Source organism: Perissodus microlepis, chromosome 14 (assembly GCF_051167445.1).
Source record: "Perissodus microlepis isolate ML-2025 ecotype Zambia chromosome 14, ASM5116744v1, whole genome shotgun sequence".
In the NCBI taxonomy this organism is placed as follows: domain Eukaryota; kingdom Metazoa; phylum Chordata; class Actinopteri; order Cichliformes; family Cichlidae; genus Perissodus; species Perissodus microlepis.
Window position 1 is genome coordinate 23852856 of NC_140474.1, and position 26520 is coordinate 23879375.

At 41.5% G+C, this 26520-nt stretch overlaps 1 protein-coding gene across 3 annotated transcripts in view; it reads left to right on the top strand.

Moving 5' to 3' along the window:
* The window catches only part of vaspb (vasodilator stimulated phosphoprotein b), a 32846-nt gene that overhangs the window by 3310 nt on the left and 3016 nt on the right, over positions 1-26520 (top strand). The window contains exons 2-12 of one of the 3 annotated variants that reach the window (XM_084951434.1): positions 16090-16261; positions 19139-19319; positions 20568-20634; positions 21897-22009; positions 22882-23150; positions 23362-23498; positions 23653-23704; positions 25246-25273; positions 25380-25419; positions 25624-25680; positions 26286-26355. In XM_084951434.1, the coding sequence (XP_084807560.1) occupies positions 16090-16261; positions 19139-19319; positions 20568-20634; positions 21897-22009; positions 22882-23150; positions 23362-23498; positions 23653-23704; positions 25246-25273; positions 25380-25419; positions 25624-25680; positions 26286-26355 (1186 nt within the window). Of the gene's footprint in view, positions 1-16089; positions 16262-19138; positions 19320-20567; positions 20635-21896; positions 22010-22881; positions 23151-23358; positions 23499-23652; positions 23705-25245; positions 25274-25379; positions 25420-25623; positions 25681-26285; positions 26356-26520 lie in introns of all 3 variants that reach the window. The other 2 variants (XM_084951433.1, XM_084951435.1) reach the window with 2 other exon arrangements.

Sequence of the window (26520 nt, forward strand, 5' to 3'; positions counted from 1 at the left end):
GTTGTGCTTTTTAGATTAAATGTAGGGTTGCTGATGTCACTCCACATGATACAAGTTGCCTGTTTTGATTGGCAAGAACCTTTCCAAGAAGACAAGTCCTTGATGTAGATGTTACAAACACATAGTTATGTGTTTCCAGTGGAAACAGTGTGACTGGTTGCACTGGTTTTTAATTTTTACATCAGTGGAAATGGGCCTTTTCTTCCTCTGAGCTACACTGAACTGACTTTAAGGGTTGATCTGTTGGTGTGAATGCAAATTTCTTCAAGTTTTAAGTCACTATATTCAATGTTTCCTTATGTTTTTTTTGTTGGTTTTTTTTGGGTTTTTTTGTATCTGCACACAGTGAAAAATCGCTGTACTGATTGCCCGCACTTGAAACTGTCTTAGGTTACTCAGAAAGTGCATCTATCTGCATGATGATTCACGTTATTATCGGAGAGGTGACTCCCGTCTCTCGCTGTGACTCACTGACTGAATCTTTAGCTAAAAAAACTTTGTCCCATGTGAGACTGGCAGTGTAGCTGCCTCTGGCTCAAGAAGTAACACACAAGGAGCGATCATAAACGCAGACAGGTGTAATGTGTCTGCTTAACATAATGTTTACAGTCTAATGGGTTTCCTGTGCCCTTTTTAGAAACGGTGCATGTGTGAAAGTGATGCCAAGCTCAATGTGTCTCTGTGCTCTTGCACAAGCTTATTATTGATCAGCCTTAAAAGCAGTGAACTGGCCTCCCTCCGCCAGCCCTTCTTCTGTGTCTCGAGAAATTTTCTTTGCCTTGTTCTGGCACTTACTTGGAAGGAATGCAGCTCTAACCGTGATTTATGTAGTTTTGCTGTTGTATCATCTGCCACAATTAAATGTTCAGCCTATTGACCCTCGTGTACTAAGAGTGGCTGTAATTTAGGCATTTAGCAACACGATTGCATACGGCCATGTAAGGATATCATGATGAAACTCTGGGGTTGCGACGTTATTGCCATGGCGTTGTGTAATGTTCATGTAGGGATGCTAAATGGTTTTCTTTTTTTTCTCTTTTCATGTCTTCACTTGTTCTCCTAATTCCTTTGCGCAGTTGGATTTTTCTTTTCAAGGCTTATAACAGTGGCAGTTTACTTTTAACCCATGTGGAGTCTTTGCTGCACACAAACACACAATTATACGTGTGAGGTAAAGGATCAGTCTGCATTTTTATTTATTTATTTATTTTTGTTAGCTGACAGGAAAATTGCGATTCGCTTTCTTTTGCAAACTGTGCCCAAATACTTCCTCCTTCCAAAAAAAACCAAAACCTGATTACACTTTCTTAATGTGAACATTAACGAAATTAGTTTTTTCCACCCGTAGACCTCCACGTATCCTCACTCAACCCTCTGCCCAGAAGTAATTGGGATGTGCTTGTGGGAATGGTTATCTGTAATAGATTAAGAATAATGTCTTCATTTCACACGTCATAAAGGCTCGCGCGTTGATCTGCGCGTTGAAAGATTCCTCGGTGTGTTGCCGTACGGTCGGGGTGACGGTGTGTCGAAATGATCACAAATCTTGCGTGCTTCGTCGCTGAGCTCCCTCCATTATTAAAACAGCCCCGTCTAGTCGCATTTTGTTTCCCAAAACATCCAATCATAGCTCACCCCCACCCTGAACCAATTTACCCCTCCTGCCACCTCTAGTACTCATAAATAGGCCATTATGCCGGCCAGCCTCTTGGATTAGGCACTTTGCTACAAGAGTTGCCCAACATAAAAAAATCCTCTATTGTATACTTGGTGACAGATCCAGTTTCCTAGGTAGTAGTTCATATTGCTTGTCTATAATTGTGCCTCTAGGTTATTGTTTGTTTGTTTTTTAATTTTTAAACTCTATGATCACTTATCTGTAAGTTAACCATTGCTGGTGATTTTTCACCGTTATGAAATAGTTTTTCAGTGAACTTTGTGTCATAAAACATGAGACTAAAGACAGCAAACAGAAACCCTAATGAGGCTGAGTTGTGTATCAACTTTTGATATATACAAAAATATATGTATAAGTCTAGGAATGTGGGATAGGTTGATAACCAGTTATACAAGCATATCTCATTAGTCTGTGTCGTTTGTAGAAGTCGTGTATCTGGACGTTATCTGTGTGTTAAGGTTTTATGTGGATTTGTTGGTTTACTCAGAGTTTAGCGGTTGGTCACATGATTAGGGGCTGTGTTACTGATTGCTAATATTAGGCAACCATTCACCTGGAGGGAAGTTGAATTATTTAATAACTCTGTGATCCCTGTGATAAAATTTCACCAATAAATTGGTTTATTAAGCATAAACATGGCTTGTTTTGCACAACCTCTTTCTTCTTTTCCTCTTTCTTTCCTTTTGCCTGTGTCTCCTGCTTCTACACAGCACTGGTACTACAATGAGTAATACCTTGAGGTTACGCTTTAACTTTAGTTGATGAGGTTCACTGACTTGTTTAACCTCCTAAGACCCGAACTCTTTCATGGCATGCATTTTTAATTTTTCTTTGCTATTTGCGTTGATTGGGACCTAAAGAATGTAAAAACAAAGAATTACCAGATTTTTTTTTTTTTACCTAATTTTTGTTTTTGAGAAAAATGAGATCCACATATGAGGACATTTGTATCAAATTTTGATAGAACAGTGGCAGTATAATGTCCTCGTAAGTGGATATCAGGCCCTTGTAGAAAAAAATTAAGTATTTTGGTCTAGACATCCCAAAATGTGATGTCCACATATGTGGACGCCAGGTCCTAGGAGGTTAAAATAAAAAATAACAAAAGACTGAGAGTGAAAGCGCTGGTATTCAAAGCCACAAGACTCGTTTTGAGATAAACGGTAATTTCACTTTGAGGAACGCAGAAATGTGTGTGAGACACAAAGTCAGCGGTGAACACGGTAAAATGTTAACAATGAGGAAAATCTTAAATTTGTCCTAATGTTGTGTGCTTTGTGATGATAATTTGAGCTGTGTGTATTGGCTGCAGATGCCAACTGTTGAGAAGCGTATGCTCAACTAGAAGAAGGAAATGGGTGATTGCGTGTGTGTTTTGCGACATTATTGTGCCTGTTTACATAACGATGACGAGGGAAATGCGAGTTAATAATTGCCACTACTAAGTGTAAGTTCGTCTTTGAAGAAATCTGTATTACTGCCTCAGTGATGGGTAGTCTGGAGGTAAATAAACATAAACATAGCATTCTTGTAAATTTGTTTGGAGAAAGTGGATAAATCTTTTATTTGTATTTTTTTTTTTTATCAGTCTTTTTGAATAAAAATGCTCAGAATTTTTTCTTGTGGCTTTGACGTTCACCTGACCGTTCAATCCAGTATGGAGAGACATACTCTCATTAATAACAGTGGCATGATTGTTGGCCAAGCCACTCAGGTCTTACTGATAAAGCTATTGCTTTGTTTAAGGTAAACAGGAAGTAGGAATTTTTTTTTTAGACCAAGTAAACATTAGGCATTGTGTCAGCCGGTATTGGTGTTTTGTAAGTTTTACGGTGTTTCGCTATAACTAATATAGACCTGCAGCTGTCAGTTAGCCAGTGATCAGAAAACGCTGTTTGCCCTCCCGCAGCGTTTTTCTTCTCCATAGGTCGGAGACTGTAAACACTAAGGTGTTGCGTCTCCATCTACGACCTTGTTTAAGATAAGACGTCTCAAAGCATTTTGAGCCGTTATAACCCTGGGGAGAAGTTTCTCTTCCAGGGCAGCAGGATTAGATTTCACATGTATGTAAATAATATCCTTAGCTTAACTGTGTCAAGAATGAGGTCAGAATTGTGATGACAAACTTCCTGTGCATTTGGATCTGTGCCATTTCTAACTGCAGATTTTAGCTTTTATCAGTATATACCTCTACTGCTTTGATACTTTCATTCTGTTTCCTAAATCTGTTCACGTAACTTTCCATGACAGGAAACAATTGTTAGGATTATTCCCTTTGGTTAATTTTCAGGAAAAAAAATTGAAAAGTTCCTTGTTTTAGGAACTCAAAAAAGTGGAAATTAGACCTTGGAATGGAGGATCACTCTGACCACGGCTGGTTGGAGGACTTGTTCATTGACCACTTCTCTAAACTACAGAGCAGAACAACAACTGCAGTCCAGCTGATTTCACCGCCCTGCTTTTTATTCGTCAACATTAAATATTTCCAGAGAAGAAACTCTAAACTATAACACGTGCTATAACACAGTATGTGCACAGTAGCTGTTGCACAGTGACTGAATGAAGCTGAAGACTCGACACAGCCTCCGGTCTCCTCTGCAGCGGCCCGGTCTAGTGACATCATACGAGCTGATGGAGAGCCTGCCGCTAACACTGGAGTGAAACCATAGATCACTTTGGGCAGAAAAGCTGCAGTGGTATATTGTATGGTCAGCAGTGCTAATGGGCATAAAGATGCAGTGGGTTCATCAGAGGGTCCACAGCTTAATGGAGCATAATGGACAACACTTGGTATAAAACAGCTTTATGTTGTCAGCCATTTTTAACGTTCCCATCTGAGGTCCTCGGATCGTAAGTTCACTTATCAGGAATGATGGCGATTGCCGATTGACAGTTGTATTGGAAAGAACAGCCTCAGAGGAGACCCAGTTACATGCATCTGTTAAGCACTGGGTTATATAATTAGTAGGCACCATTTATACATTAACACTGGAGAGTTTGACCTGGGTTTGTCTGAAACTTTGTAACAGAGAAGGTTTACTTAAAGTCAACTCATGTTTCACTTTTTCTGTTGAGGACTGAGCTGCTTTCTGCATCGAACGTCTTTTTGCACATGACCGTGATGTGCACAATCTAGTCTAATGAGACAGTTTGTATTTTTTTTGTTGTGCTTGCTGTTCTGGTTGCACTGTGAAACTGAGTATTTCCCTTTCTGTATTTCTTCAGTGTGTTGAGTCCTGAATTGTAAAAGTTTGAGCTTTGCGTGTCTAAAAAGACTTTCCTTTAGTTAAAGGGTCACGTGTTAAAAATGTTTATTGCCTGGTGTTCAGGGCAACAAACATTCTGTTTGTTGCCCTGAACACTTTGCAGAGGCAAAGCAATTGAAAACAACCGAAAAGAAAAAAGCTTGGCTTGTCCAAAGTGAGGATAATCCAAGTAAGCATTTCTGGCAAGTAACATAAGGTCAAAAGCTATGGACGGAATGCCATTGAGAAGCAGGAAGTGTGACTCAGGTGTTGCCTCCTTCCTTTTTGCCCAAAGTTGACAAAAAGAGACATCTCCTCTTAATTTCAGAGGAAAGGAGCATTACAAGTCAGGGCGGCTGAGTAAAGAGTTTGGATCGGCAGGGGATTGTTCTCCTTCAGAGAGCGAGCCGTGCCTCCTTCTTGGCCTGAGTCGAGGAGGATATGCTCCAACCTGTAAAAGGAATTGAGCTCAGAGAGGAGGACAGAGGTGAGATGGTTCCAAATATGGGCATTAAAAGTGTGCCAGTCCTGTCCCCCACAGCGCACACGAACGCACCACACGTGCAGGCCGCGCCACCTCTGAATCAGCGGGGATTCGTATCCACTGTTGACGTCATTGGACAACAAAGTGAACGTTTTTGGCCAAAGAAGTTTTTCCACAGCGCCCGAGAGTGGATGCTCAGCAAAAGATGAGTCAGCAGGCAAAGAATGCTCAGGCATTTGACTCCATTCAGACGAAGATACTGAGAAGAAGGGTTTAAGAATAGTTTGATTCTAGATGTTTCTGTGTTGCTGATTCATGGAGGCGGAAAGCAGTAGCCTGCAGCATGTATGTGTGTGTCTGTCTGTACCTTCAGCAGCATGCTAGGACTTGTGTGTGAAGAACCAGACGTAAAAGGGTAAAAAAACAGTGAAGCAAGAAGAGCAGTAGATTGCTTTAATTCTTCCCTATAAACGCATTATCATAAACAAATGGGCAAATGAGTCTTTTAATCTTTTTAAAGGAGACTGATGGTAATAGTAGGACTTCGAAATGTAGCCGATTCCTTCCTTTAAAAGCGTAGTGCTATATTAAGTTTGTTCTGCTTTACTCTGCGTTTTTACAAACATGTCAAATAATCGTTGTTCATCACCCAAAATTCCTTCCTGTGTCTTACAAACGCGAAGATCATCACTCTAATCCTCAGAAACGGCCTCTCGTTTTCGTTTGTGTTCCTCGTCCACCCGGTAAGCTGAAGAAGCTACACCGGAGGGAAGTTTACTCGGACTGTGAACATCGAGCTACATATTAACATTTATGGCGCAGCTGTGTCTATCTCACGGCAGAAATTGGACTCTGCAGTTTGAAAGCTTGTCTTGTAGGTTTGGGAGAGTCCCTAAGCTATTCTCACAGGATGTATCACATTAACTCAGAGGTTTGCTTCAGAGTCATGTGTGTCCAGCTGAACATCGCTGGCAGCCATATATATGGGCCACGAGTGACGTGAGGTCAGTGTACGCTCAAATGGATAAGGCTGAGCATCAATGGGCTTTTGTGTGGGCTCGCCGTGTCCGAGTCAGCATCGGGGGTCAAGTCGTTGTGTGTAAGCCAAAAGCTCAGACTTCAGATTGCTTGAAAGTGTTTTTTTGTGTGTGTGTCTTCTAGTGCTTCCTCAATATATGATAATAACGCAAGCAAATGTCCTTAATTTGGACATCTCAGGCACATCTGTACAGGCTTACATTTTGTTTGCAAGATGTGGCCAATCAGAAGTAAGCTGGCTTAAACACAAGAGAATCATGGGAATCATGCAAAGTTAGTCTAGAGTCCAAAACAAGAGGAAGTTAATATGAGAGTAATAGTCTTTTTAAATCCCAGTTTTAGTAAAACTGGACTGTTTGTAATTGAGTGACTTTAAAGAAACGATACAAGTTGCCCAGTTTCAGAATCTTTGATGCAGAAGCATTCACGTGCCGGCACATGATGGGTTTCCCCACGGTGCTCCTTCACCATTAACAGTTCCTCTTCTCACTTCTGTCTGCAGCTGTGTGCCCATCTGGGCCATGACTTTCCCACCGTTACCCTTTGTAAAGCATTCTGGTGTGAAAGGGAAACTCTCACTCTTCATTTAGTAATGACTTCTCACCATATATATATATATATATATATATATATATATATATATATATATATATACATACATACTGTATACGTAGCCATCCTACCACATTCTAATCATCTAATGAGATTTAGTGCACATGCTGGCTGTAAGTGGTGCTCTTCTGTTGCAAGCATTTAAATAGCTGCTTGCTTTTACGATATCATTTGTGAAACGCATTTTGTGTTCTTCTCAAAAAGGCCACAAGGAAGAAGGAGGAAGTGGGTTGGTTAAATGCAGACTTTATTTAGTGACTTATTGTCATTCTCTGTCTGGTTTCAATGTGACGTTTTATAGTGGGCAAAAAATAAAAAAAGAAGTGATGATTCACTGTTTACTCATCTAAGGTACAGCAAAGCCACCTGAGGGTTACTAATTTGTATGCGACACCTGTTTCTCATATATTTTTTGTGTGTGTGGGTTGTGTGTGAATCACCTCCCCAAAGCTGTACAAAAAAAGGTTTAAAAAAATGCAGCACAAAGTTGAATGAAAATTGTTGGTTCATATCTGGTCAAGTGTTCCGTGAGATGCAATCTTGTCTTGTTTGCAGTCTGTACGCCACGGAGAAAGGCATTTATTCCAGAAGGCAAGAATAACTCAAAGATGAACATCATTAAAAAAAGATTGTTGGCTGTAGTTGTTTGGGGAGGGAAATGAGCTTTTCATATTGTGGAATTATGAACTCCTGGAGGAGATGCCTGATGAATTAGAAGGGATGGATGCAGAGACAGAAATGTGGTTCCCTACTTAGTGTCTAGACAAGACTATTTAATATATCCCCAAATCATGTACATATATAGCAAGAGATATTTCTGCAAGGATACCACCAAGTGGCATTAGCAGGCATATTTTATACCTACTGAAACAGTTGAAGGAATGACTGAGGAGCATGGTAGGAGGGTCAGGTAAAGAGGAGGAGAAGGAGGGAAGAGAAGGAGCTACTGGGCCTGACTGTACTTGCCGTTCAGAGAAAAGCTCTGAGAGCATAGCCTTATACAGATATTTCCAAGACGGCGTGTGCCCCAGCCGTGCACTGTGATTTCCTGTTAACCCCTAACTCACCAAGAAGGCCAAACCACAGAGGGGATGAGGCACTCACTCTGGCTCCAACAAGAAGCGATGACGGACTCAGCCGTGTTGCAATAAATGAGCGATTTGCATATCAGTCAGGTGATCACTTCCTGTGGTGAAGTCCTTTCTTGCATTGAGGCTGTTGGCTCAAATCCTTCCCAGAGCAGCAGTCGGTGACCTATTTGTGCTTAAGAGAAAACCTGGTGACTTGGTTAGTTTGCCTACATTCAGCTTCACTAGATTGGTGGTCTTTGTTCAAGGAAGGACAGGAATAGGTTGTTTATGACCGCGCCTGTTGTGGTTTTATTCTAGTACTAAAAAGCAGTCCGATCAGACCCAGCTGCGAGCCCTCTGCACTGCAGCCTGTTATACCCAGCGGGCGGGTCAGCACAGGTGGATGTGTTGGTAGCTTGACAGGTGGGGAGGGTGTGTGAAAGTCTGTCTTTATGCTCGTGTCTGCCACACATGCTTTTAGTCTCAGTGTCCGTAGTTCTATCAATAATGCAGCTGCTCACTCTCAGTCTCACTCTTGAGCCCTTGCTTTCTCTGCCATTAAATATGCATCAATTTCCCAGTCCTAAGTCTCTGTCCCCTCCCAGTTCCCATAAGCTGCCCTGCAATCCCAACAGCATGCTCATTGCTGATGAGTTGACTTAGTAAAACTAAAATGTTTGTAAAATCCATTCTTTGTCAGCTGTTATTAAAATGTTATTTCTGTTATTAATTTGAGCTTTAAGCTGAAATTAAAACATGATACTGACGAGCTCAGAGTGATTGTCAGAGGTTTGCCAGCGTGTTGTCATCAGTCTGAATGAGGGGACTCGACTCCACTTGGCTCCCAGCTGTCAGCCAAGTGGCTGCCAACTTACTCCTATACAACAGGAAGGCTGCTGAGGACAAAAGTAATAATTAAATGGGAATTTGTCTATACTGACACCAACAGATGTCACTGTATTACTGCGCAAAGGTTTGGGGCAATACTTCCAAATGTTCACTTTAAAGTGCCATAACGATAATCCACTGTTCCTGAAGTCACAACTATTAAAACTCACTGATGTTCTTTGTCATGCTGCACAAATTACGTATAAAGCAATAAGCTGCCTGCTTCCTGACAATACACTACATTTCTTTTTTTAAAGAGATGGAGGATCCGGTTAAGCGGGGAATTCGATTTAAAGCATCTGTGTTTGTACAATGCTAAAAAGTTTTTGCATGTCTGTATGTGGAGTGACGTTGTGGAACAGATTGCTGAAGTTCATTACTCACTGTCCCAGCACGACTCGGGTTTAAAATGTAGAACAAAATGATGGTTTTTGCAGGGTAGAAGGAGGAGGAAGGACTTTGATTGGGTGCTCTTGTCCACTATCCACTCTTCACACACTGTGTGTGTATAGCTGTATGTGTATGCACGTGTATGTATAGATTTTTTTATTTTTTTTTTAAAGTATCTCTTGGTCTGTTACTCGTGTTACCAAACTAAATATATGTAGAAAATTATAAGGAAGGATTTATGAAGGGATAAGGCAGAAACGGGAAGTAAAAGTGATGATAAGTAGTTACTAAATAATGGAGTATTTTTTTGTTTTGTTCTTTTTCTCTTTGAGTTGTACTATCATGTTCAAAATAAGGTCTTATTTTATTAGAATTATCAGTGAATTTTCATTTTCATATGCATGTATTGTCTGAAATGCATAGCACACGCAGTTATCTTTTATTTATTCATTTTTTGTGCTTAAATTAAATTATTATAGTGGTGGGACAAAGATTAAATATTTGCCCCGTCTTAATTCATATGCTGGATTCACATATCAGTATTTAGATTAAAAGTAGGTTGGTGCTCTAAACAGAGAACAATCACGAGAACAAAATGAACAGAGAACAGAGAACAAAAATGTCTTTTTCCGCTCATATAATATCTGTGAAAGTATTCACTAGATTTGAACAGCTTTAAATAATAATATATGACTTTAATGTGATAAAATAAATAAATAAATTATCAGTCCTCTACCTGCAAACTTCTGGTTTCTACAGGCCTCCAGATCTGCTGTCAGAGGGATCAGACATCCAGATATTTTAGAGAAACGAGGCAACATTTTATGCTAACTTGAGTTACACTTGAGCCATAGTATGAGATATTTACCCTAAAAGATCCGACGACCCCAGTGTAAGTAGTCTTCTGGATACTGGGATTTTAAAGTGGCCCATCAAAAACAATGCTGGAAAATTCAGGTGAGATGGGTTTTTTTATGTTAATTTGATCAATTGTGATGGAGTAAGATGAAGATGTTTTCTTTATCGCCTACACATACGTCTTAATGTAACAGACGATTTAAATCAGACATGCTATATCACAGCATTGTTGTTATTGTAGTCAACATATTGTGATATTGTGAGTTACTCGGCTTACAATGCATTATCAGTGCACTCCTGTTTCCATGTGGGTATTGTCTTTGCCAGCTGTACTTGCTGCAGTCACTACTTATGACCACACATGAGGGTGCTTAATATATGAGTATGTGAACAGAAGTAGACTAGTTTGCAGTGAGGTTATCTTGTGGATTTGATGGATCCTAGATGCTTATCTGGGAGTCCCTGTATGAGAGTATCAGTGTTACCGTAGGCGACATATAATGACAGCATCTCATCGTAATTCCCGTGCCAACTTTGTGATTCCCACCCCCAGGCACTTCATGACCTATCTATGCCCCTCTAATGCACATCCTTGTTACTTAATGACTGATGTACATGCAGATATGATAGATCTGCATCTTTAGTCTCTGAAACACAAGACACTGCAAAAATGTCTTTTTAGAACTTTTAACCTGTTTGAAAATATCTGAAGTTGTTAACCGATGTTTGCAAACCTTAGAGGAAGAAAAATATGCACAGTTGCAGTGACTGACTTGAACCCAGTATTTTAAGGGGTTTCTGTTGTTATTTTCTTTTTCCCAGACAGAGAACACCCACACAAATGTCTACAGGGCTACAGGTAGCACAGACAACAAAAAGTCACTCTGGAAAGAGTGAGCCAACATTTAATATCAGCGCAGTTATTGTAAGACGTGCCAAATAACACAATAACAGGAAGGCATTTTGAAGTTTGACAGCAAACCTGAAGCTGCGTGGCTGTCGTGAAGTCACTTATACACACGCAGCCTCATGTTTAATTTACACACTGTTTGCACCAGACATCCTCCTGTTTCGGGATATTGGAAGGCCTAAAAATTCAAGTTGTTCCTGGTTGGAGTCCACAATCCCAGACACTTAATCACTCATGAAATCCTAATGCTTGGCTCCTTACTATCCTTTTTTTTTTTTTTCCTTTTTTGTTTTTGCTGTTCTTTAGTAAATATGGACTGAATTTTTATGAAGTTGTATAATGTATAATGTATAATATATAATTAGGTATATAATATATATATGGCCTTTTTTTTTTTCTTTTTCTTCCGTGTGTGCATGCATGCATCCATTGTTCAGGCTGGATGAGTCCTTATTAGGCATTGCTGGCAACAGGAAGTGGGCTGGGCTTTGGTGCTGTGTCACAGGAAGTAGCAGATTGTATCACGGGCGGGACAGATGGAGGGAGAGGTGGAAGAGATGGATTAGGGGACTATAGGGAGACCATGCAGGGAAAATAAGGAGAGGAGGGGGAGGGATCGTAAAACCTTTGTTGTTCTGCATCTGCACAACTCCTCTACTCACCATTTACCGACACTTTGGTTTCTTCTGTTTTGCTGTGCTTTAAGCTGAGACACGCATGCACATTAACATGCATATATTAAGATTTACAGTTAAATGAATGAATACAGACTTTACAGTGTTTAGTGGTATTTATTTAAATGTTACGCCATTATACTTGTCCAGTATTATCAGCATACACAAGGAAAAAGCAAATATGTGTGTAGAGAAGGAATATTTGTTTATTCTAAGATCTCTGTTTTAAACACGTCTGCCCTACCCGAGATACCTGAGTAAACATGGTTTTGTTTTTTTGTTTGTTTGTCTGTCTGCATAAACCTATTAATACCACTGATGTCAGCGCACATGTGGCTGTTTTCTTCCAAAGTGTGATGAGGTGGAGGCTGATGGAAAGCAGGTGGAAGATTCCAGCGCCTCGTCTGTTTGGCAGAGCACGGCACAACTTCCCGTCTTTGTCGGCTTCCATTGTTGCGTTTTGTTTGGGATCAAACTATTCTGTTTATCCAAGCAGTTATCAACACCATACTGCATTTTTAGGTTTTTTTCTTCCTTCGTGTAAGCTACTGATTTCTTTATATGTCGCTTTGAAGACGTTAGACTTTGTGGATATCGTTAATGTGGAATATTCTCTGGGTTTTTCTTCTGACATTGGCGGCTTTTTCACTCATTTTCAGTTCATTCCTCGTTCTTATTTTTGTTCTTTGTTCAGTCACTTAAGACTGATCTATGAATCATTTCAGCATAGAAACACGAAGCTCAAAACATGAACCAGTTTTGTGTCTACAGATAACAGAGAACAAAGAACCAGTTGTAAAATATATCTTTAGGCTCTTTGTTGCTAGCATCCTGTTGCGAAAACACATAATGTGTTTATAATTCTTTAGTTTAATGTTTGAAAAAAAATGCCACAATAACACAAAATAGTAATTTTGCTCCAGAAAAGCCCAAAGAGTTATTCACTAAAACGTTGCTCAGCATAGTGTGCAGTATGTCATTAAAAAAATCAGAGGCAACTGAACAGGTGGAAGAAAAAGTTTTCTAAACAGTATCTGAAAGTCATGTCCTTTAAGAAATAGTAGGAAACCTAGCCTTCAGTTGATTTTTAAAGAATCAACTAAAGAAGAGAAACGGGGAGGAATGGGGGGGGTATACCAAATGACCCATCCATCCATCCATCTTCATCCGCTTTATCCGAGGCCGGGTCGCGGGGGCAGCAGCCTAAGCAAAGAGGCCCAGACCTCCCTCTCCCCAGCCACCTCCTCCAGCTTATCCGGGGGAACACCAAGGCGTTCCCAGGCCAGCCGAGAGATATAATCTCTCCAGCGTGTCCTGGGTCTGCCCCGGGGCCTCCTCCCGGTGGGACATGCCTGGAACACCTCACCCAGGAGGCGCCCAGGGGGCATCCTTGTCAGATGCCCGAACCACCTCAGCTGGCTCCTTTCGATGTGGAGCAGCAGCGGCTCTACTCTGAGCCCCTCCCGGATGGCCGAACTTCTCACCCTATCTCTAAGGGAGAGGCCAGCCACCCTTCGGAGGAAGCTCATTTCTGCCGCTTGTATCCGCGATCTCGTTCTTTCGGTCACTACCCACAGCTCGTGGCCATAGGTGAGGGTAGGGACCCAAAAAGTTCAAATTGCTATAGGTAGGTATGGAGGAGGTCACGAGAGAGGTGCTAGAGCAGGGGTGGCCAACTCCAGGCCTCGAGGGCCGGTGTTCTGCTTGTTTTAGATATCACCCTGGGTCAATACACCTGAATCAAATGATTAGTTCATTACCAGGCCTCTGGAGAACTTCAAGACATGTTGAGGAGGTCATTTAGCCATTTAAATCAGCTTTGATGGATCAAGGGCACATCTAAAACCTGCAGGACACCGGCTCTCGAGGCCTGGAGTTGGCCACCCCTGCACTACAGGCAGGCTCTGTCATGGTTGGATGGTTATAAATGTAGAAAAGTATTTTCCACTTCATTTCATTTTTTTTTTATCCACCATGTAGTACAATCTAGAAAACCTCTAAATTAGCACAGCTTCATTTTTCAGCATGACAATGATCCCAAACACACTGCCAGTGCGGTGAAAGCACATGTGGATAGAAAAACACACAATGTATCACTATCAGCCATAAATGGACCTCCCCAGAACCCCGACCGCAACATTACTGAAGCAGTGTGGGATCATCTTGAGAGAACAGAACAAAACTCAGCCAACATCCAAAGAAGAGCTTTGAATGTCCTTCAAGAAGCTTGGAGAACTATTCCTGAAGACTAGTTAGACTAGTTTCAGGCTGTGCTGAAAAATAAGGGTTGTCATACCAAAATTGACAAATACTGACTTCAAGATTATTAGACTTGTACAAACTTTTTTTCTGTATTTCCATTTATGTTTGTACTTATTTCCCATTTTCTAACAAAATATAAAGAGTTTTTTTTGACAGGAATGTACACTTCAGCTTCTTTGCAAATAAAGGTTAAGACTTCAGTGAATAAAGGACATTGTCGTTCCAGTTTAGTGTGTTTTCTGACGCGTATGAAGCTCAAACAAAGCTGGTTATATTAGTGTTGTGGGTTTTTTGAAACATAGGACACACTGAAATGTTCTTAATCTGGCATTGTGGGTTAGTGAGTATGAGACTAGGTTTGTCTTGAAAGACTGGCCCTCGTGACTAAAAACTTTGTCTGCAGTTCTTCCTCATCTTTCCTTGTTGGCCTCTCCTGTTCCACCCACAGTTCACGCTGAATGCCACATAAAACACACAGCCTTTATATGATATAAATTAATATTGGTTCTTCTTTGTCCTTATACAAAAAATGCAATGTAACTGAAATTTTAGTAGTTTGCGTAATTGTCCTTGATTCTCAGCAGTAACACAAATGAATGTGTTTCCAAATTTTTATTTTATTTTTTTATTTTTGCAAACATTTCAGGTTATTAATAGAACACGTTGCTAACGTAAACAAAACAAATAAAACACTGTTGCTTAGGACTGAGTTTCCTCTTAAGGCATCTAGAGTATGTTAGGTACCCAGCTGTACCTTTAGAAAAACAAGTACCTCCACATTTTCAGGATGTTGGTATCGATTTGATACTGAAGTATCTGTTTTTGTGACATCCCTAAAAACAACAGTCTAGTGTATTTCTCCGATGACACTCTATAGTACAAACATGTTTGCAGCAGAGCTCACAAAGACCTTTTCATGCGTTTGTCGGCTGAGGTTGCCGTCGCTACTATAAAGCCCTGTGGTTTAATTTTTGTGGCTGTACTTTAATTTGGCTTTGGATCTTTTTAATTCTTCCTCGTTTTTGTGGCAGCATGTAGTGGGTGTTTTTGTTCAGGCTTGGAAGAGCAGAAATCGACTCTTAGTTGCCAGATGTCTATATTACAAAGCAGGATTTCAACTTATCTAGGTAACCCGGGGTTAACCCAGAAGTTTTCTGTAATGTGAAGGTGGATCACTTCTTACTGGGGTGCATCACCATGGTAACGCACTCTGACCCTAACCTGCTCCGGAGCAGATTATGTTCTGGATTAGACATCAACAGGTATGAAATCACTGTGTACATGACAGTGTGTACATAACATCACAATTCCTGCAAGACCCCAGAGACCTCTGTATACGAAATAGGAGGGTCTGAAGTCTTTGCGTTTCTCTGACTGTCAGTAGGTTAGATTCTCAGATCCAGCTTTATTACTTTTTTCCTCTGTTGGCCTCAGATTAATTTACAACAGTTTAATTGTTCCATCAGCATTAATTAGAACTAATTACATTTGGAAATTTTGCTGGCTTTCCTTCTTACCCTCAAAGAGGCTAAACTTTATTCATATCTGAGCTCTTTCTAGTCTTACTGGCTAAAACTTGCATGCATTCATACAGCACTTTGAATACTGAACACTGCTTTTCCTCTGGCACACACTCACCCTGCAGCACCTGTGTTGCTTTGATTCTGTGTTGTGCGTTTTAAATTTTTCTAACATTACACTTTGCTATTCCTATGCTGCCAATACACTGTGTTCGTGATTAGCCTCCTTCCTGTGAACCCATTTGTAACTAGAACCCTGGGTTACTGAGTCGATAACCAGTTTTGTGTGGCTATAAGGGTAAATGAAGTTAACAGAAAGATCCCTTTGAAATGCTGAACTCGTGGTAGTACAAGCCTGAGTACTAGTCAGAGAAAAGTAGATTATTTAGACTTTAAAGAGTCAACTAAGCTATGCTGTAAACTAATGTTGATGATTTCTTCTTTGTGCTCTGTTTTTCAGTGAATCAAGTATTTGCCAGGCTCGGGCCACTGTGATGATCTATGACGATGGCAATAAGAAGTGGCTTCCTGCGGGCACCGGACCCCAAACCTTCAGCAGGGTGCAGATCTATCACAACCCAAGCAACAATGCCTTTAGGGTAGTGGGACGCAAGATGCAGACAGATCAGCAGGTACATCTGCCAGCTTTGGGCAGGCTTAGCATAGTGTCTGGCTTTGTGAGATGTGTGTAGTGTCTGTCATGTGGCCTGTGGGCGTCTGTGTTGTTTAAAGGTGTCTGAGTAAGCAAGAGTGAGAATACTGGGTTTTGTAAGTGCCCATTCATTGACATCATTGTAAATGATACCCTAAACTGTATCTGTTTGTTATATGGAGAGTATTTACTGTAAGTATAGCTTTATTAGAAGCACCTGAGAGCATTTTTACATCGTCTACCACTGTGCTGTTTATGTCCCTCCCCCTAAACCCTCTGCCCATCGAAGAAGCCACAGGAAGGATAATAAATCACAACCAAACCTATTTTCTGTCCCCTTGTTTGGTTGCAGAGCAGTTTTAGACTCTACTTTATGTTGCAGTTATTTACACTCACTGGCCACTTTATTGGGTACACCTGGCTAGTATAGAAACTATTTTGCCTTCAGAACTACCATAATTCTTCATGACACAGATTCAACAAAGTGCTGGAAACAGATTTTTTTGGTCCATGCTAACTTGATGTCATCACACAGTTGCTTCAGATTTGTTGGATGCACATCCATGATGGGATTCATCTGTTCCACCACATCCCAAAGGTGCTCTACAAGACTAGATGGATCCAGTCTTTCATGTTGTTTATGCCACTGAGACCTAAGATCGGATCAGATGACATTTTTCCAATATTCTGTTGTCCAATTTTAGTGAGCCTGTGTGAACTGTAGCCTCAGTTTCCTGTTCTTAGCTGACAGGTGGCACCTGGTGCAGTCATCTGCTCTAACCCATCTGCTTCAATGGTTCAGAGATGCTTCTCTGCATACCTTGGTTGTAATAAATGGCTCTTTAGACAGGCTTCCTATCAGTTCAAAGCACTCTGGCTCTGCTCCTCTGACCTCTGACATCTTCTTGTAGAGAACTGCCCCTCGCTGGACATTTTCTCTTTCAGACCATGCTTTGTAAACCCCATAAATGGTTGTGTGGGGAAAATCCCAGCACATGAGCTTTCTGAAATACTCATGCCAGTCTGTGCGGCACCAACTATCATGCCACATTTATAATCAGTTAAATCACCTTTCTTCCTCATTGTGATGCTTGGGTTGAACTTCAGCAGGTCATTTTGACCATGTGTACATGAGTTGCTGCCATGAGATTGGCTGACTAGATATTAGCATTAATGAGCAGTTGATCACGTGTACTTAGTGGCCGGTCAGTGTATGGTCTAACTAGTTTCCTCATAGTTTCTCTCTGATGTCTGTGTGTGTGTGTGTCTGTGAGAGAGAGAGAGACAGAAAGGGGGAGGGGTGGAGCAAGCATACTGGCTTCTGTGGGGAGCCACTGTATTAGAAACCCCCTATGAATTTTCATGATTTTATATACACTGATGCAAATATGATCGCATGAACCTAGCAGACAGAAGAAGTATTTACTTTTAGGCACAGAATGAATTAATGAAACCTGATGAAAGGTGGAGCTGGGAATCCGTTAAGTTAGCGCGTGGAGCACGATCACTGCTTCACACCATTTGCAGCCGTTTATCCAAACACTTGCTGCTCTTAACTACACTGATAAACAGGCCCTGGGTTACCTTATTTATCTTTAAGCCTGTGTTTTAATTCCTTTCAGTGCTTTTAATCTTACAGATTTTGCTGAGCTGAGCTTTGAATCGACTGTTGTCTTAAGCAAGAGCACTTCCACCACATTCATGCTTTTGATTACTGTCAGTTTGCGAGAGGTGCACACAAACATGCAAAGCTTTTTTTTTTTGGGCATTGTCAGCATGCCTTTGGCATAACATGTAGGAAAGTCCTCCTTCAGTTTTGAGTGCTCAAAGCAGAGGATAATGAAGGCGTATCTTTGTGGTTATCGCCAGATTATGACTCCCCAGCTGATAAAGGTGAGCCGATTCCATGTTACAAAGCAGGGCAGCCTGAGTTTGGGTGCGTCTGTTCTTGATACGCCCGTCTTGTGTCTCTCTCTCCCCTTCTTTAAACATTCAGCACTCTGAAGTGTTCCCCAGAGATGTGTCTTAAAGTGGAAGATGTTTCCTGTGAGATAGTTAGCCTGTTCAGCCATTTCCTGTGACAATTTAGGACGTAGTTTGATACCCAGTAAGGACTCTATATTTGTGTCTGACGGAAACATCCAAGTGAGTTTAGACTTGTGGTTAATGAGAGCAGCAGGAAGAAAATGAGAATTTTCTCTCTCTCTCCTTTTCATGTTCTCCTCTTTCTTTCTTTTTTTTTTCTTTTTTCTTGTGCCTGTGGTGTCTTTAGAAGTGTCTTTGTGGTGTCACGCTTGTTTTATGCATCCTGGTGTGATTTAAGACGAGTTAAAAAGCATAAGTGGAACCTGCGGCATTAAGGCTTTTCATCATGCCACAGGTTTTACTTGATTCCTTTTATCCTGATTCGTGATGCAATTCTCTTTGCATCTACACACTACCTTGCTATTTTTAAACAGGAAGACTGAAGTTTTATTTGTTTATTTTTAATGATGATGTCTACAGTGGCAGATGAACTTGCTACCCTTACATTCAGTGCATGCTGCCCCCCTGACAGGGTCGCCTATCCTCCCCTCTCCTCTGTGGAATCCAGAGGCTGTTAAACAAATAGTGAAATGGCATGTCAGCACATTCAGGCAAACACTCAAACCCAGAACATTTTTTCCCCAGCTCCATAAGCTTCACACCACCTGGTGGTTGGAATCTGTACCAGCATAGTCCACAAACATTTAAGCAGATACAGTCGTGTTATGCTTAAGCAGGGATATTAGGTTGTGGAGATTTTAGAAGTTGTTTTGGATATATAATTTATTTTTAAACGACTTTGTAACTCCTCTGCTCTCTTTCTTCTCCTCAGGTTGTTATAAACTGTCCAATCGTTAGAGGCCTCAAGTATAATCAGGCCACACCTAATTTTCACCAGTGGCGGGATGCCCGACAAGTTTGGGGACTCAACTTTGGCAGCAAGGAGGATGCTGCTTTATTTGCCAATGGCATGAGCCACGCTCTGGAGGTCCTCAACTCCATGGCAGACGCAGGTAAATTAGCATCTGTAGCTACTCCATGGACTTTGCTTATGACTCCAGCACGAATGAAAACGTCCCAAACTTACAACTTCCTGTTTTGTGGTAACCTATCAGCCAGTACATGGTAAACATTACATTAACACCACACAGAGGTTACATATGTTTCTTGTCAATCAGTTAGAGAAAACAGGCATGTGATTTAGCTGATATTAACACCGCCCTGGACCGCATGAAACACCTTGCTAACAAGCTTCCTACAAGTGATGAGTATGATTCACAGTGATGTACAACAAACAGGGTAGCTGGGTAGATATAAAAAGGTCGAATAATGTTATTTGTTTGGCCTCGTGCTGCTGTGCTGGCTACAGTTGTGCACAGAGTTGGTGTAAATGCATGAAAATTACTCACTCAGATCACATTTTGTCATTTAGACGTAGACTTTATTAATTCCACACTGGGGGAATTCACATGTTACAGCAGCACAACGGTCAGAAGAAAAAGGGAACTGGAGGTGTTCTGGATTTATTTATTTATTTTTAAATAAGGAAAAAAATGATACAAGAGTAATTTCTACTATTTACAAATGGTTGCTATATACAGTAAATATTTGTCATATTTTTCATATGTGCAGAAAGTGCAGTGGGAGTAAACGTTTATTTTTGTGGGTATCTATTGTGTGTAATGTACAGTCTGACCGCTGTTGGGATGAAGGACCTGTGATAGAGCTGCGTCCTACACTGTAGCTGTTACAGTTAAACACATTATTTCTTAGACATCAGTCCACACATGTCCATCCAATCCTGTTAAATAGAAAATAGTTTGAATATTTCCTCAGAAGGAATCCTGGTATTCATCAAACACATAATTAGAACTTTTGTTGTTTTGTTTTGTTTTTTAAAATGTGTTCATTTTTAACAGTTTCAACACTTATTCATAGTCAGTGTTGTTCTTACTTCTACTTATTTACAACAGCTGGCTATTTAAATGAATACTCTGTATATCCTGTGTCACTGAGCCATGAAAAATACTTGATAAAATGTAGCATTGTAAATGCTTGATTAGTGGGCACCACCCATTTGAGGTCCCTGTGTGTCATATCGTGGCTGTCCACACTGTCTGCAGACTTTGTACAGTATCAACAGCACAGATATCAAAAAGTGTGTACGTCTGTAAAAGCACAGATTGGATAAACTTGAGTGTGTCAGTAGTTATTGCTTCATAGTAATCATTATAAATGTTTTCTATTTTCTGTTTTGGCAGGTTATGCTACCCTCCCCCGCCCCGTGTCAAATGGGCCTTCTCCTGAAGAGCTTGAACAACAGCGGAGGTACCTTGAAGACTTTCTGCTACATGCAGTCCGCCTTCTTCACTTTGCTAGTTGTAATCCACCGCTGGTCGCATTTTACTGCTGCTCCGCTTGCATATCTTCTGGGCTTGGTTCAGCTGATAACTCTGATTACATTTCCAGGTTTCAGCTTGGTTGTAAATGACTGTTTGTTTAATAATCAGACATTTTTTCTGATTCTTTTTTGTTTAACTCTTATGTGAGTTTACTGTACGTGTGAAGTGTATGTTTTCTAACTGATGCAAACAATCTCCTGGGTTCAGTTGCATAACAATCAATAGCAAGTCGAGCTGTTTTGGCTCTGCAGTAGTCCACTTGGCAGGGTTAGGGCACACACGCATATGCAGAGGATTTGATGGCATTAGCTTGACGCTGACGCTGTTAAAGCCTTAGTCAGCCCGTGTAGTTTAAAGGTTAAAAAGACAGTAAAGTGGATGCTGCTTACATTTTCCCGCCATGTCTCCATCAGCCTGTCCCATCAGCGAGACACTTGGACTCGCATGGACTAAGCATTAACCTTTTAATCTTATTTACACTAAAAGGTGATAAAGATCACAGTCTAGGAGGATTTTATAATCAGCATTGCTGCTTGCCTGGCTGTCTCATTATCCAGTGACGCGCTGAAGCTCAGGGAGCTTCTAAAACCTTAAAAGTCCAACAGAGATGCAGGTGTTTGTGGGTAATATTTGCAGCTGTAAACATCGATGATGTTCAGCAGTTGTGAGAAGAGGCAGAATAACAGACATGAATGCGATCGCCCCTCACCCTTTCCTCGGCTCGCTGCTTGACATCATGTGTGATTACGGGCATGTGTGTGGCTCTGCACTTTAGTGTGTGTAGACTGTGTACAGTGTATGTGTGGTGCTCTGTAATCAGCTGTTATGAGTGGCAGATGTGTTGGGGGAGAGGAGAGAAATGTAGCCAACTGAGGCAACTCACATTGGCTCATTTTGACCAGCTGTGGACTTTTTAGTGATAGACTAATTAAAAGTGAAATTCACCTCATGTCCTTTTACCAAATTCTCTAGATTTTATAAAACTGTTTGTTTGAAATGTTAGAAGTTGCCCTGAAACAGCGGCTGGTGCATAAATAATTCAGATATCTACAGGACACTTGCACATGATTCAAGGCTTTCTGAGTCTCAGACTTTAATTTAATTGTGGGCCAGTTTATTGTAATTACTCTCGGTTTATTTTAAACGTGTTCACATACAGATGTGACAGATTTGTTTGTTTGTGCACAGGTTGGAGCAGCAGAGGTTGGAACAGCAGGAACGGGAGCGTCAGGAGAGAGAAAGACAGGAGCGGGAGCGGCAGGAAAGAGAGAGGCTGGAAAGAGAAAGACAAGCTGCTGCAGGTCAGGAAACACCTGCGCTGGTCAACATAACACCACTTGACATTAATACACTTCAGTTTTGTTCTGTTTCAGCGTTATACTCTGATAAATGTGCAGCACATGATCGCCCTGAAAGGAAAGCTGGAATTCATTCTGCGTACCAAAAACAACATGGGATTTTAAGACTGATACAGGGTCGTGTCAGACAGAGGTTGTGACTTTTTCTTTCACTGGCTGAATTTTTGTTTTTTTGTTTTTAAACGTTGATGGAAAATCTGAAGGCTGTCCCTAATTCTGAACCGTAATAATAAATGATTCATGCACAACACCGTCGAGAACTGTGCTCTCAGCATCGGTGCCGCATCTTTCTTGACATCAGACATCATATATTAGAATTGTCGATCAAGGTCTTGGAGTGTCTGTATCCACAAGCAGTCACAGAGGGGGTGCAGCTGCACCGGGTACAAAAGCATGCTGCTGGATGCCCTCCAGATAAACCAAGTGCTTATAGGATTGGGAAGCAGATAAGATGCTGCTGGTAATTCCAGTGTCCAGCAGAGTGAAAATTCAGCATTCAAATCACAATTAAATCAGACATGAAAAGTGGTTTGTCCAAGGCAGAAAAATATAAAACCACTAGACATGGAGCATCAATCAAGCTGTTTAAGTTAAATTGGAATTTTTAGATGCAGGAGCTGTTTTAGTGCTTTAGGTGCTGCCTCTATGCTCTGTTTATGCTTTTGACAGTTTTAGATAGTGAGGATCAGTCATGCCCTCTGTATCATACAGAAGCCATCTAAGCATTGTTTTGAATTTTGTTTACCTGGGTCATGCTCTCATTGGTGTGAATCTTCTCTGAATACTTTGCAAACTCATGGTCCTTCTCTGTCCAGTTCCTCCAGCCCCTCCAGCTCCTCCACTGGCCACTGGAGGCCCCGCTCCTCCACCGGCTCCTCCTCCACCCCCTGGCCCTCCTCCAGCTCCTGCCCCTCCTCCAGCAGCTGGCATCCCCCCGCCTCCGGGACCACCTCCCACAGGACCTCCCCCAGCCCCACCCCTGCCCACTTCGGGTGGCGGAAATGGCATTGGCGGTGGGGGAGGAGGGGCAGGAGGGGGCTTGGCGGCTGCACTTGCAGGAGCTAAACTCCGCAAAGTATCCAAGGTGTGTGTGTGCCAGATTTGACTGTTACTTTGCAGCTGCTGTTAAAGGCCTCCTTAGCATACAATTGACAAATCACTCAATCTGTCATGTGCTTCTCTCATTATTCTAATTGGATATTCCACTGTTGTACTGACACAATACTAAGAGTTATTTAGAGATGTAGATCTGTGACACCACCATCCATGCTTTTGCTATTTGCTGCCCTCAGCAGGATGATGGCCCGTCTGCACCTCCAACTCCAACTCCAGCTCCAGTTTCCAGAACTGAGTCCACCCGCAGCAGCAACGCATCCATTGGAGGAGGAGGAGGCGGTTTGATGGGTGAAATGAGTGCCATCTTGGCACGCAGGTGGGTGACACCACAGGTTTGAAGCCACATAAGGTTTTATATTAAGTAGTTACAATCTTCACTTGTCTTTTGATCAATAATCATTTATTACATGCGTTATATTCAGTCAGCTCTTGCAAGTTTTTCTGCTTGATTATTAAACTTCCTTTATCAGGAGAAAAGCTGCAGACACAGGAGAGAAGCCACCTGTGAAACCACAAGATAATGTAAGGGTCGCCTTTTTGTCAAATTGTTTTTGTAATAATAATTTTATTCTTGGACTTTATTAAAGTAGCTTTGCATCCTTTATAGTTCAAATAACCCTTATTTACGTTTTGATGCATTCTCAATCATCCAGGGAAGTAAATCTCCAAAAAGTTGATTCTGTTCATCTGGACGTAGCGTTTTGTGGGAGAAACGTTTCGTCACTCATCCAAGTGACTTCTTCAGTCTCAGCTGACTGCAGGTTTCCCCAAATCTTATAAACAGTACATTTGCATAATGACTGAAACCAGCCCACTGAAGGAACAATGGGCTTTGAGATCAGTTCCTTAATTTTAATTATGCAAATTCTCATACGTGTCAGGAGTATCGGAGCAGTTGAGACGCATTTTTTTTAAACACCGGGTCTCTGTGGCTTTTAAACCCCAAAACACGCTGCGCCAAAAACTGGTCCGCCCCAAGGATCGGGTCCCCCGACACAAACAGAGTAACATAGTGTGCGCTGTTAAGTGCCAGGAGGATTGCCAGGATTTATACATGGCGAAGCGGATGGCACAACACAGAAGAGCTACCTCGTCAGGCCAGGACTCTGCAGTCTATTTACACCTACAGGCCAGTGGACACTCTTTCAAGGATGAGGATGTACACATCCTGGACAGGGAGGAACGCTGGTTTGAGCGTGGAGTCAAGGAGGCCATTTACGTGAAAAGGGAAAGACCATCTCTGAATCGAGGAGGGGGCCTAAGGGTACATCTTTCGCCATCTTACAATGCTGTGATTGCAGCCATTCCCCAACTCTCTGTGAATGGTACTCATGGATATTGATCAGTGGTCTTTGATCAGTGGGTTTTGGTCAGTGGTTGTTGATCAATGGTCATGAGAATTTGCAAAATTAAAATTAAGAAACTGACCTCCCAGCCCATTGTTCCTTCAGTGGGCTGGTTTCAGTCATTATGCAAGTGTACTGTTTATAAGATTGAGGAAACCTGCAGTCAGCTGAGACTGAAGAAGTCACTTGGATGAGAGACAAAACATTTCTCCCACAAAACGCTACGTCCAGATGAACAGAATCAACTTTTTGGAGAACCCTTATTTATCTTACAGTGAGCCTCAACCCAGCCCAATAGTTCATTCAATATATAAAACAAGCCGTTACTACTAGCTACTGATATCCACGCTCTCACCTGTAAGCCAGCTTTGTCCTGATTGGTTGCCCCTCGTAAATAAAACATTTAAACAGCAGGTGGGTGGGGTTTCTCTGCTCACGTTGGCAGGTTATTAAACATTGCCAAGAGTAGAATAAACGGTTGAAGCCTGAGTTTTCGACTCACACTTACAGATACGATGTCATCATTTGACACCAGTATCGTCGTAACATAACAATATAGACATGCCAGAAAGTAAGGAGAAGCATAATCGGTTCCCTTTATGTAACACCAGACAAATGTAGAGTGTTTTTACATGTAACCAACCACTCAAGGCTGAGGATGACTCACTGTTAAGAGAAGTCTCCATGTTTTTTTTTTTTTCTCCCTCCTCTCTACAGGATGAGTCAGAGTCTCCAAGTCAAAGTGGTGAGAACTGAACAGTTTTGTCTGTAGCATGCCACCTACGTTCATTCTGATATACTGATATGAGTGAAGATTAACAACTCGTGTTTTCATACATTTTCTTTTTCAGACGCCGTCAGAAGACCTTGGGAGAAACCTTCTATGATCAGGTGAGCCAAGACGCAGTTATTTCCCTGCAGTAAATCTGTCACCTCCAGGTGTCCCATGTGTTGGTTCACCCCGTTCACCAGTGTGCGCACATTTTTGTGTCCACGCCTGCGTCTTTGCACAAACGTGAGTTTTTTGTGCGTGTGTGCGAATGTCGTCCATTTTCATTTTAAGAGCGAGAGTGTGTGTGTGTGTCTCACTAACAGGAATAACTCCATCCCCAAGAGCATGGACTCCACTTCCTCATTGTCCCAAGTTCCCAGGTATACATGTGCCCCATTAATTCATGACCTTTAGCACCCCTTCCTTTATTCTTCCCTCTCAAATCTTCATGCTGGGGTAGCATATTTTACAGTTGATAGCACCATCTAATGGATGGGAGAATGGCGTGCACCCAAGCTACCCGTAGATGTAGCAGCTGAGTGTGCCGTCTCTGAAAACTGACTAATAAGATGGGAGCCTGGGTCTATGATTCATGCTTATTTTCAAGTCACTTCTCTCGGCTGGGGTTGGCACTGTCCTCTCTGACATCTTTGATGGCTTTGTTTGTCTCTCGTTGTAGTTCAAGAACGTACACGTAGTTTTTGTGGTAAAAGGTCCTAACAGAGCCATACACTACTCTGAAACCTGTGCTAGCTAGATCAGTTAATATCAGGCATTAATTTATAGCTCGTCAGCATCCTTGAGCTTCAGAAAGGTAGGTTAATGAGTTTACATAGGTTAACCTTCATGTCATTTCTGCATTCTTCCATTCACTGGTTCTTCATTTGCTCTATACTGTGGCAATGCACTTGATTAATATGTTGCACCTGTTTTGTGGAAAGATAAACATGAAATATTTGCATGTCTGTTTCATGTTTTGTTACAGGGCAAAGGCTGCAAGCAATAATAATGAAGCAAGTGGAACCGATGACTCAGATTTAGAGAAAATGAAACAGGTAAATATGCTCATCGACCCAGCGATCATCAGTTCTTGGCCAAAACAGCCACACTTGAATGTTTGGATCTGAATTTTTTGTTATGTAAATGAGAAAGCTGATTTCTCTAAAGCTTCCGATACTCGTTTTGTTTTCCATGAATCTGGCTCCATCTGAATACGCTGG